The sequence below is a fragment of the Macrobrachium rosenbergii genome, chromosome 30 (genome assembly GCF_040412425.1).
Source record: "Macrobrachium rosenbergii isolate ZJJX-2024 chromosome 30, ASM4041242v1, whole genome shotgun sequence".
NCBI lineage: Eukaryota > Metazoa > Arthropoda > Malacostraca > Decapoda > Palaemonidae > Macrobrachium > Macrobrachium rosenbergii.
Window position 1 is genome coordinate 18,547,893 of NC_089770.1, and position 13,528 is coordinate 18,561,420.

At 37.2% G+C, this 13,528-nt stretch overlaps 1 protein-coding gene across 1 annotated transcript in view; it reads right to left on the minus strand.

Annotated features, from left to right (window-relative positions):
- Positions 1-285: 285 nt before the first annotated feature.
- LOC136855108 (sodium channel protein para-like) overlaps positions 286-13,528 on the minus strand; it is a 189,692-nt gene continuing 176,449 nt past the window's right edge. The window contains 2 exon segments of the mRNA XM_067131940.1: positions 286-9,555; positions 12,334-12,604. Of these exon segments, the coding sequence (XP_066988041.1) occupies positions 8,468-9,555; positions 12,334-12,604 (1,359 nt within the window). The 3' untranslated portion in view covers positions 286-8,467.

Sequence of the window (13,528 nt, forward strand, 5' to 3'; positions counted from 1 at the left end):
AGCTCTTGAACCATGCCCTTGGTTGGAGGTCTTAAGAGAGAATTCAGAGCATGCTTTCATGGAGTAGCTTCCATCAAATAATAAATATGTAATTGTGACATAAAATTTTTCAGATATATTTATTTGTGGGAGACAGATTCATTGAAAGATGTATCTGTAGTTGTATTAAGTATCAATTAGACAAGGACTCTCCTCTGTTGCAAATTATATTTTTTTTACTAACCAAATTAAGGTTGTTCATGATAGGTCATTAAAAATAACAGTGAGGATAAAATTCAAACAGTATTTTTCTTTGTGGTAAATTATCAAAAATTTATTCGATGACATTATTTACAGATAATATAGTACAAACTGTGAAATTCAAAACATTTTACAAAGTGCAAGCAAAAAGGCTGAATGGAGAAGGAAAGAAAATGTCATTTTGTTTATTAGCAGCTTGAAACCACTTGACTACCAACAGGCGAGCAGATGTGTTTGCGGAGACGATACATTGATAGGATAACAGAGTATATTAGTATACAAGTCTTCTTCAGTAACTAGACACTAATATGCCAAGTGGGTGGATCGAGTCGAGGGTGTATTGCTGTGTGGATGGGATATTTTTCCTTTTGCTCTATTCACTACATCTTTTATCACAATGGATCTTACACTGTTTGGTTACATTCTACAAGAAACCAGGACGAATGGTGAACAGAGGTGCCATATAATGAGTATGGATACCAGAACGACTTAGAATTTCTATTATAATGAAGGAATAAAAGTGGTTTTATATTTTTGATAACTGCTAACACCAGGCATGTTTTGCAACAGATGACACAAAATTATGTAAAGAAATCTCCCCTGAAGAAATAAAATAACAGACAACATACTTTTCTATATATAATTTCTAAAGATCAACAGATGTAAAACTTTGAAGAAGCATAACAGTCAAAACCAATATTTCAATACATTTAGATATATTTGAATATGTAATATTCTTAGTGTTGGTCACCTGAGAAGCTACTAAAAGTCATCTAGATTTGAGTGTGTCTCTGTCTCTCCTAAATAGTGTCATATTCCTACACAGCATTACACCCATGACCTGCTACACAGAGTCAGCACATGTAGTGTAAGTGACCAGAGATGACATTGTATCATATGTGTTAAAAACACTGCAATAATCTTCAGATGTTTGTACCAACCAAATAATAATGATAATAATAATAATATAATATAATAATAATAATAATGATAATAACAACAGCTTTAATAATAATGATATCATTTATAATGATAATTATAACAATGATGCTAATATTGATAATAACAATTATGATGATACAATAATTTTAGTTTCATATCAAAGAAAAATTGATCTGTCGTGCTCGTAACCAGAGCCAAAGTATAGGTGGCAACCCAACATTCTTTGAGGGGTAGACCAATACTGCGTACATGTTTTCTGTCAGTATTGCTCCTAAGTATACTTAATGCTTACCATACAGCACTGTATACAGTATATCTAATACAATATATGTGCAACTACATCGCAGAATACGTAGTGCGCATGGAAACATGCCGTATTGCCTTGCGTGTCCATTGGGCCAAGTTAGAGCACAACAGAAGAGCGTGCATCAGCATCACGACAGTATATTGTTCTGCGGTTAAATTGACTCACGCGATAATTTCACGGCATGTGGAACCGCACATCAATATACTGACCATGTATGTAGATGCACATGATTAAAGAGCAATGCACAATGCGTCGCTTTATAATACATCTCAGTATGCTTTCAGGGACACGACTCCCATACATCACACGACTGTCTGTATAAGAGGAATGTACTGTATACACGTATTGAACAAACTTCCTTACACATAAAAAGTTATGTAGTGTCGGCAAACGAGATATGTAGACTTTACATAATCATACGTATTGCAGCAGAGTCCCGGATACAGGCTGTCTTTTGTGCATATGCATAATGAAATTGGTCAAGATCAATATAGTACTGATTCAGTTATACATCCTATGCACGTCATGTATGAGGAGGTGCTTTACATATCTGCCATGTAAATAAATGACACATCATATTTTGTGGTTAAATTCTCACATAAAATTGACCGTTGGTACACTCTTGAGAGAAAGAACAACATGATATAACTTTTTTTGCATTTTCTTCTAAGCAAACTACGAGAACTGCTGAAAAGTTTTTTTTTTAATTTTTTTTTGGGCGAGAGAAAACCTTCAGAGCTGAAATGTCCATAAGTAATGGGTGTTTGTTGTGCAAGGAACTAGTACAAGCAGCTAGCGTTCTCCACTTCTTCTGTTTCTTCTTTTCTTCTCCTTCTTCAACTGTCACATTCATCATTGTATTTTTTGTATCTTTCACTACCAGTAAAAAAAATTCTTTTTTGTTTGTTTGGTTCTCATCTTTGTATCAATCACTCTTGGTTCTACAATTAAGTGATCATAAGCACAGAGCTACAATGAGTTATTATAAATACTGAGACAGTCGAAGCATAAAAAGGCCTGGCTGATAATCTATATTAAAAACATCTTGCCAACAATAGCTCCAGATTATTCCTACACAGAAACCCTTTTTTAATATTTCATAACCAGAGACAACTCATTTCATTGTCAGCAAAGCATAGACTATTTTTCTTCCAATGTATATGTTTGTGACTTTATATATAAGTATATATAGATATAATTTTCTTATTGACAAAAGCAACCTATAAGACTGCTCTCCCACCCTCCACCCACTTTCTTTCCACTCCTGGGGAAGGGAGCAGAAAGAAAGACTTAAGTTGACGGATGGAATGAAGCTGTCTGTGTAAACTGACCCAGTTCTTATCATGTCCATTGTATCGCGTCTTCTTTTTCATAAATACTGTATTTCAACTTGAGTCCCTCTGTTTGCATTCTGATTCTCAATGACACATTGATACAATGAAAATGAATTTGAATAGCACTAAACATTAATAAATTATAATTATGGAGAGGCTTTCAATGATAATATGCATTTTTTCAATTTACATACTGTATTCAGTTTATTTCAGGTAAAATTATTTTCAAATATTAGTAAAGTATTTTAATTTATATTTTTCACATATACTGTATATTTATAAAAATTTACCTTCCACATACATACAGTATTTGTAAATGGTTTATGAAATTTATCATCTTCAGGATACTGTAATCTCATGTACTGTACTCTTTTATCATCGTTCATTCATCACCACATGAATATGTGCACTTTGTTCTGGCCTTTCCACTCCCATTATCTATCTACTGAACCTTTCATTTTCCTTAGTAATCTGACGACTGTCACTATGATACAAAGCTGCCAACTACCATTTCCTGACTAGTGGTTAGCTAGTGATGTTAGTGGGTTTGGCTCTGTTTTGTATTTTTGGCGATTCAATCTCCGCAAAACCACAATTTTGGGCGTAAGCTACAACATACCGCCATGTCGTTGTTCTTTTAAATAACTGGTACGGAAAGTAAGGGAAATGTGTTCACCAAGGGAATAGGATGCAAGGGGCTACCATTAAGGCAAATTTAAATGGTTTAATCAATGATGGGTAGTGGGAAGAAAAAGCATATTTCTCTGAATGTATTTTTGTGTGACTGATATTTTCTGAAAAAGGCTAGTCCATCATGAGCACTAGGGGAAGTTAGTGCAGATGATAGCTTCATTAACTTTTGTTGTTTTAGCTCGTCAATCATTGAGGTTGTAAGAAGGGCCTGTCTCCCTTGCTTTCCGTGGAGGGGGTGAACTTACAATAGGGCATAGCATTAAACCATTACATCTCATTGCAACCATCAAAATAGAAAACAAATTTCTGCTTATCAAGAATATAACAGTTTGAATATTACAGAATTGATATCACATCAGGATGATAAAAACGAACCTAAATATTTAAACGGAGTGTGCGCGTGAGTGTTCCACCGGAAGCTGTTGCAGCAATTTCTTTATCATAATAATTATTATTAGTATTATTATTATTATCACGATAACATTATTAGCACATTGTGACTGGTAATAGGGGGAAAGGATGTAGCTGTCAGCTCCGGTGGGGCGCTCTACATTACAAACTAAGAGGTGTATAAATCTGGAGTTTCACAGCACTGTCTCTTAAAAATTAGTGTCTGCAGTGACAAGCCGTTGTTTGTATAGTCGAGAGGGCAGGGTGCCTCTCGGCTTTCGCAAAGAGCGCTGTATAGCGGTTGTGGACAAAACACTCTGACTTATGGAGCCCTTGAGCAAAGGGAACATCCTCTGACCAACCACACCTGGCTAAATACAAGGGGCGGCGTGTCGTCCTGGAGGGAAACAGAATCGCTCTTTGGTTGGATGCCTAGGTGGCACCGTGCCCCCTCGTGCCAGCACAGTCAAGCCTCGAGTATTACAATGGGGGGAGGAGAGAATGCCATCTCAATAGTCCAATCACTCAGAGTTAAAAGTTCCATTGCAAAATTTTCAACAATAGTTCTATGCTACATGGTTAAGAAGTGTTTGACAGAGTTTTGGACCAATGACACAAACTCTGGAAAATACCTAAATACATAATAATATAAAATAATTTTTTATTATTATTATTATCAACACAAGAGAGGTAGGCATAGGGTGGCAGGGAGACCGACGCCCACCACATAATATTGACAATGGGTTGGTGCTGAGCTGTTATGTTGTGCTCTGCAAAGGAAGAGACTGGTGACCCTTGACAACTGGTGTGGGTGCAGGAGGGGGATTGGCCAACAGGCGGGAGTGGGGTCACGTTATTTGGCGTCGTGAGGGGGAAGAGGACGTACGGTACGTGGACCCAAACCCGCCTGCTCTCCTTTGCTGTTATTCTCTCACCACGCGCACGCACACACAGGCATTACCTCACCTTTTATTCTTTTTGCTTGTTTAATTTTTTTTTTATAATTCTCACCTCTTGTTTGTTCAGCCTATATTTTGTTTCACATGCAATTGTCATTTCTTAAGAATTTAATGTCAGACTGATGATCATAAATATAAATAATCTTTTATTAACTTCATTATGCACATAATAACCTTACACTATTTCGGCTTATCCTATACACTCAAATGTAATTATTTCATAAATATCGGAGTGTCGACATAGAATATTGTGCATTTAACGAGCCATACCAGTTACAATAGAGATTTTAAGGCCATCATGATTTCGACAACCCAATCACAAGGGACAGACAACACGGCAACAATTGGTTAAAGAGAGAGAGGGAGAGAGAAAGAGAGAGGGGGGATTAGCAGATATGGAGGGAGAAGGGCAGACACAGAAATTCTGGGAAGAAAAGAAAGACTGATGAAGGGGGTCTCTCTCCTATTGTATTTTTGTTTTTAGGAAAGTGGAGGAATACCAAGTACTGAGCTCGAGTGTGTGTCTGTCACGCCCTTAGGGAGTGAGATGTTGGGGCAGGACAGGGGCGGCAAGATAAAGCCAGTGAAAATAATAAAAAAGCCATATTATTACTAGAATATTTACATGACACAATCTGGGGTTCTACTAAAATTATATATATGCTTATCTTGAAATGTAAATGAATTTAAGAAGTTAGGGTAATTATTTTCACATCAGGATAAATAAAATCATAAAATTGTTTTTGAATGTACAACCAAAGTGGAGGAGGCACAGGTGAGACTACACTGGATGCTTAACAAAACTGGGTACATGTATTGTCCCCAAAACAATAAAGGCCTATCAGGCAGAAATGATTTAAGCAAGGAGTTTGCTCAAACTGAAGGACTTAGGCCCCAGTATGCAAAACTGCAGGGGAAACAAACGCTGAAAAAACTGGTTTCGGTATAGGAAAATTTCATAAGTAAATTGCTTAATTCTTTGAAAGAAGGTGAGGATAGGCTGTTAAATATAGTTTGACCATGAGTACTGTTTCTGACTGAACCTTCCATCAAAAAAATTATCACGAAGCCAATATGTATGGAGGAGAAAAACAGATTGAAAGCATTGTTATTTATAATACTGGTTTGGACTAATTAGTGTTATTAAAATTTTGTGACTTAAGTACCCGGTGTCTTGAGACTTAGTAATACAGTACTGAACACACAAGATCCAGTCATTCAAAATAATTTTTATATTTATTTTTGTATAGTGTATATCATTCATATGGATAGAATCCTTTAAGGTATGAATGATGTTAATGAAATGTTCAGATGCACAGGCTCCACTTGGGGAAGAGGGAGACAAGCATCCTAATTCCATCAACATTTCAGCAACCTTCTTAGGTATGAATGGTCATAAGATTTCTCCTCAAATCACTTTCAGAGTTGTCAAAAATTCCTCTCAATTCTGTTTCAAATCACAGTGATACTATAAAGATACTGGAAAGCCGTGCATGTGATGCTTATGCCATGCATTGAGAAATGGTGACAGTGGGACCTGAAGTATCTGACTTTGCAAAGGCAGGATTAATAAGGCATTGAGAAGGAGCAAACCGGATGAAAAAAATTATTTATACTGAATGAGCTCTGCAGTTTTGGTATTTGGTCATACCTCTGTGGCTGGGGAAGATGAAGACCACAGGGGTATAGCCGACAAATAAGTAAATATAATTTCTAAATCATAAAAACTACACTCATAGCATCACGTCACTGAGTTTTAAAAGTAGAATGGTCCAGTCCCAGTTCTTAGTTTATGCACAACTTGATTTGGGGTTTCATTTTTAGAAATAAAAATTGACAAAGAGCAAAAGTATTCCATTTTATAACAAATGTATAACAGATATGAAATGTTGAGACTTGGGATGAAAAAAACAGCAATCAGAAATGTTACAGGGGTAGCAAAAGTATGGTATGGTTCTAACAGCCATTCTGAAGCACGCACTGAGCCAGCCTATCTATTGCTATGGTGGACGAGAGCACGACTGTCACTACATTCACTCCACACATGGACTAAAACACACGCTCGGCTCCTGCCTGGCTTGTCCCTAGCTCACTGTAGTTGCACATACCAAGTAAGAGATTTAAAGCTTATAAAACAATGTAACGAATGAATACATCTTATAAGTAAAAGTTAGTGGAAAGTACTGCGGCATTAACAAGAGGACGGGCGCGCCCCCCGGCCCACCCTGGGGCAGGGCACATGGGGGCAGGACGGAAAAGAGCAGATAGGTTGTGGGAAAACTGGAGGAAGAAAAGTTGATGTAAGAAATGAACTGGACGGGAAAGTTCCAGATTGAGTTGATGTATTTGTTAGGAAGTTTGGAGACATGTAAAGATAAGTGGCACTAGAAAGGAAAGGAGAGAGAAGGAATGCAGACTATGATTACAGCATAGACAGTACCAGGTTAATAAAAGAGGTTGGGGGTTAAGTAGAATGAATATTGCATAAGAAAATAAAATGAATACATTGCAGGAGAGGATATAGAAAGGGGATGTAATGAAAGCTTGGAATAGGAAGGGAGTCAGGGGCCGGGCGGCACGCTGTCCAGGAACACGACGCCTAACAATACAAGTTCTACCTTATTGTGCACTTCGCTACTCGCATTATGCACAGCTTGCACTCAGGTAAAGGCATTTGTGTATCACACACAGTTTATGTGAGGGTTATAATTATGCAGTTATAAGTTTCCATTAATACTTGTTGAGAACTCGTATTGTTGTTGTTGGGATATGCGCATTAACAAGGGTTCCTTTTCAAAACACCTGTGACACCTGTGCACCACTCCACCCACCTGGGCTGTTATTATATACATACATGCTCACCACTGTTTGCGGGCTGCTTGCTGATGCTGAAGAGGTGGTGCTCCTGCAGTCCTCTTCTTTAGTTGGTGTGTCACTATGCAGTCATGGTTGTTGCTATGCATTGGCCATCCTTGGGGAAGGGAGGAGGTGTTGTCGGTGCTTCATACACCGGGTGTCAACAATACTGTGAGCGTGGGTGTGTATTGGCGGCCATGAGCAGGTGGGCAATAGAGGGCAGGAGCATTAGTGTCATCAGGCTCCACGTCACCTTCGCGCCAACTAACAAGTGAACGTCGTGAGGACTAGGCGCACCCAGCCTCGCTTGAGCCGAGCATCAGTACCAAGATAGGTAAGCAATGGCTCAGTAACCATTTAGAAAATGAAATACAAAAATAAACATATGGTGAATCACTTAGGGCAATAATCTCTGCACAAAGGGCGCGGCACTCGCGGGTCGGGAAGCTGAGGACAGTTGGACTGTAAACTTAAACAACAAGGCATTAAGAGTGTGGTGTTCCCGAGCAAGAGTGGCCCAACCAGCAGCGCTGGCACTAATAGCCCACACTGACCAGGCTATTTGCTTGTTAACGACCTGCTTATGCGGTAATTCGTACCAAAGCTTTGTGGGAGTTAACATAGCCATGTGTTAATTAACAGCTGACCCGTGTGGTAGTTAACAACTTATTAATAAAGTTGTTTACGACCGGCCCGTGTATTAGTTTAAAAAGCAGCAACAACTTCATATACTCGCCTTTCCTCAGTCACACGTCGGTGGACCGAGACGTCACTGATGGTGATCGCGAGTGAATCACCACCTTATGTCCGTTTTTTGTGACATAACCATCACTTTCCACCAGGACGGCGGTATCTGCTTGCTTGAGTTCCTCTTGTGAATCGGCACCAGACAATGATGACTGGTCTTTATGCTGGCGATGTCGCCGCCATGCCTGTTGGATGAGCCTTGCACAATATTCTTCTCGCTGGCGCCACAGTGTAGATGAAACTGGTTCATAACCGGGACGATCATTTGCTGGACCAATTTCACCTATATCCGCAGCCTCCTCTACTGGGTTACCTTTTCTGGCAAAGAAGTCCTTGGTGAGTGCATCTAGAACATCAACACAGAACACAAGGTCTCCCTTGCATATTGGAATGTCCATTGATACAATTTTGTACTTATTTGGCTTGTGAATCTGAAGTGGCGGCTCTAGTACATCCAGAAAATCGGATAGTTTATGGAATTCAATATACTGTGTGCCTTTAGGATCAAACTCTTGCCATATTTCATAGTACATGTCATAGTCATCATCTGTGAGACCCTCTTCTACATCTTCTGTGGCCTGGGAATAATTCTCGAGAATGACAGCAATGTACATGTTAATAACAATAAGGAAACTAATGACAAGGTAACCCAGTAGATACGCAATTCCTATGACCTGATTGCCACAGTCGCCTGGCTCTCCAATCTCAGGGTTGGCTAACTTACAGTCTTTCTCATTGACAATCCCTGATAGCACACCATCCCAGCCTGCCGATGTCATCATTTGGAACAGCAAGATGAAAGACTTGAAGAATGTCTCAAAGTTGTATACACAATCCAAACCGCCAGTGTGTTTGACATTCATGAAGAAAGACATCCCAAATATGGCAAAGATGAACATAACGAGGAAAAGCAGGAGACATATGTTGAAGAGAGCGGGGAGGGACATAGCCAATGCAAAGAGCAAGGTCCTGATGCCCTTGGCACCTTTGACCAATCGGAGTACTCTGCCCACTTTTGCTACACGAACCACTCGAAGAAGTGTAGGTGAGACAAAGTATTTCTCTATGATATCCTTCAGCACCAAACCTGCAAGGATGATGAAATAAGAAACCATACATCAGTGTTGTTTAATGTTTGTTGGTTAAAGTAATGCTACATGTAATATAAAGAGAATATTAACTGAACATAGTACCTTGGAGTGCAGGCATTGTTCTGAAAAGAGAAAAGCTAGCATGCTTCTTATGTAATATACACTAAGTTCTCTTATTAATGCAGATGATAAAGCATAACAATTTGGGAAAATATATGCTGCATTCCAGGATGAGATAATTAATGTAACTTACCTCTTATAAAGAAAAATGCAGCATTGAGATACAAACTCACAAACTACTGTTGAATAATGGACCTGTTAGTTTTCAGTTCCAAAGCCAATTTGTTAGGGTAACAAACTTTGCAATCCTGAATCCTTTGAGGTCAAATCGAGAAGCGTGTAGTAATGTACTGTAGATTTTAATTTAGCCGTGAACAAACACTGAAAAAACTAATTTTGAAATGTTTATGGCGTGAATGTTCTTTGTGGCTATTTTAAAATTTTCAAGAATTAAACATTGCACTCTATCATCTCAATACTTTATGTTAAATAACATTTACACATTACTGCATTCTTGAAGAATTCTATTTTGTGAACATAAAATTTTTGTAAAATAACCACTCTATGCAAGAATCTTAATCAGTAATCTTAATATGTGCATTATGTATTCATTTTATACTTTACACTAATCTTAAAATATCTGTTTACGTCATGCTTCCTTGCGACATGAGCAGGTACTTGTATACTGTACTTCTTTATAAAATACTTCTGAATTTATTGTTAAGTATTCTAAATGTACTGACATTATTTTTACATCAGCGTAAAGAACAGGATTTTACTACTGGTATTTTTACCGAACTGAATTTTTCTAAAACACAATTTTGCATATCTACTTACATAATTTTCAAATATCTACCCTTAGGTTTGTATTGTGTATGTATGTATGGTACATACAGTACACCATACACAATTAATTGTTCATGTACAAAAGTAGGTATAAACATCCATGAGAATGTATGTATATATGTGTGTGTGCATACATAATAATATTATGGATACCCAGTACGTATGTATCTGTGCATATGCACACGTAACTGTACAGTATTGATGAAGTTCCCTAGGAAAATAAGCAAGCATTTGTCTCTACTACTATCAACTATCTCAAGACAGGGAAAGAGTTAGGATGCAAAAGTTGAAGAGTAGATAACTCTTCAAACCATTCTTCAGGATTGATTATTTCTAATTAACTATATACTTATTTCACAAAAAATAATCAATCCTGAGGAATTTATGGGGTAATAAAAAGCCATTACTTCTCTGTTGAAAGGTTCTCAGTAAAATCATTAGTATGATAAATGGCACTGAATAATTTAACATGATAATGTCTTCCTTAAATACCCAGTGGATGTAAAACATTTTAGTCAGCATTTTATTATGAATGTAAAAATATTAAAATGTTTAAATTTTCCTTCTGAGTTTTTGAGAACTTATTCCAAAATACCAACTTACTTCATACAACCACTGCAAAATCTTTCTTCTTTATCTTTAGCATTTAACTAACACAACTACAATTTTCTGTATATCAATAAAATCCGGTATGGTGCTGATCATGAGAAGAATTTGACTTCATTACCAGGCGTTGATGACTGTTGCTGTGACGCCACTTTACACTTTGTAATCAAATCTTAACTTTTAACCCTCTAAAGATGAAGTACAAATGGCTTGTTTGTTTGCGTGCTTTGTTAAAGACTGAATTTCTTGGGTAAAACCTTGTTCTTTTACCCTTTTGAATGCAATTACTGTGATTTCAAGCACTCTTCCCCCTCTCCCCCTGATATTCCATTTCCCCTGATTTGCTTAACAGGAGCTTTTTGAAGGCTTAGAACGTATCATTTCATCCAGGGTTAAACCTCATTCATTTTTTATACTTTACATTACTGTACAGTACATGGGTTAGATTACGGTGCCACTTTGCCAACTCTTATCTGACTATTTATAGGATGAAACTGTTTTGAATATTTTCTGTGCATTACATTTATTCCCTTCCAATCGTATAGAAGGCATCCCTAATCTAGCCCAGCTTTTGAGAAAAATTTCCTTTTGAAATTCAAGAAATACAGAGGAAGACAGGGAGTTTCCACATTTTATGGAGGGTGCCAACTTGCTAGCAAACTACCCATCAACAAATGGGACAAAGCACAGGAGCACTTCAGATAGGTTTAAATGTAAAAAGAACATTAATAAAAGAAATATACCACCTTTGGTTTGCTACAATGACCAGACGGTATTGTTAGTGGATAAAAAACTGCAAAACATCACGGAAGAAATGAGTTAACATCAAGATCACATCGCGAACCACAGACATATATATATAAACATTATGGAAGGAGGAAGAAATGTTAATCAAGAATGAAAGGAAAGAAAGATAAGAATTTACAGCGAGCTGAACTCAAAGGACTTAAAAACCAACGAATAGAAGAACATAAACAAAATAAATTGTGAAGATAACAGATAAGAGGTTGATGTTTGGTATGGTTTGATTTTCTGAACAGAGTAAAACCAGGTTGGTAGGTAGATAGATAGAAAACACTGGAAGTTTCCTAGACATCTGGGTACAAGGAGAGGAACATAGAAATCAACATACATACTGTAAAGAGGGGAGAAAGAGAGAGAGAGAGAACTGATGGTGCTGTCTGATTTGCACTGTTAAATTATATATAAAGAAGATGCAGCACAGGGAGTGAGAATGAGAGAGTAAGAGACAAGAAACTCACCCAGTATAGACATGATGACCACCACAAAATCAAACAGGTTCCAGGGCTCCTTGAAGTAGTGCCACCGCAAGGCGAAGACCTTCAGCACACACTCGGACGTGAAGATGCAGATGAAGATAAGGTTCAAGATGTCTAGGACTTGGGTGAACTCGTCCGACATTTTGTAGTGATCAATGGTCATGGTGAGCATGTTGAAACCGATAAACAACATAATGATCATGTCGAACTTCTTGTTAGTCACGATCTCGAACACTACGGCTTGAGGGCGGAACTAAGCAGGAGAGGAGAATACAAAAACAAATGCAAGGAATGTTTTTTTTTTTGATTGGCAAAGAGGAACAAAGACAGATATGGAGAGAGAGACAGAGAGAGATGAAATAAAGATCATAAGGAGGAAATAAATGGAATAAACATAAAAATAAACTTTTTCTTTCTCTCCTTAAGACTTGGGACTGAAAGATGTGACTCTACTCAGAGCCTCACCTTCCAAGAAAAAAAGAAAAAAAATATAGATAATATCATGGTATAAAAAAGGCAATGAGATGTAATGATAACAAAATTTGGAAATATGATATGTGTGTTTTTATGCAATATGTAATAGTGTATATCTACATATATTATTGTCAGTATAACATAAAACACAACAATTACATTGTTATTTAATTTTCAAAGCAAAACTTTTTCATTATTTTCAATAAATTTGTAATGATTAAAATTGTCAAAAGACGCTGTATGTCAAAACACCTAAGCTGTTAAAGAAATCACTTTAGTTTAAGAATACTGTCTAGAATTAATGGATGTTTAAGGTTAAGGACACTTTGCAGATATTAAATGTAATTTGGTATAGTTCTGAAGTTTTAAGTACAAACTTTTGGATAGTTACAAAGCATTATGGACACTTTTGAAGCTTAGTACAAGCTCTGGACACTTTCAAAGACCAAGAAATGCTTGTGAATATCTTTAAGGTTAAATAAAACTTGTGAACACTTTTGAAGCTTAAGTACAAATTGGGCTAGTTTGGAAGCTTAGAAAACTTGTGTATATTTTTGAAGCTTTAGTATGACTTGTGAAAAATTTTAAAGCTTATGAAGCAATGTAATAATTATTTTCAAGACAAACCAAGTGGGTGATTGTGAGTCCTTTCAATTTCCAAGTTTCAAATTACAGCAAGGCAAAACAAAGTTGTCAACTCAGG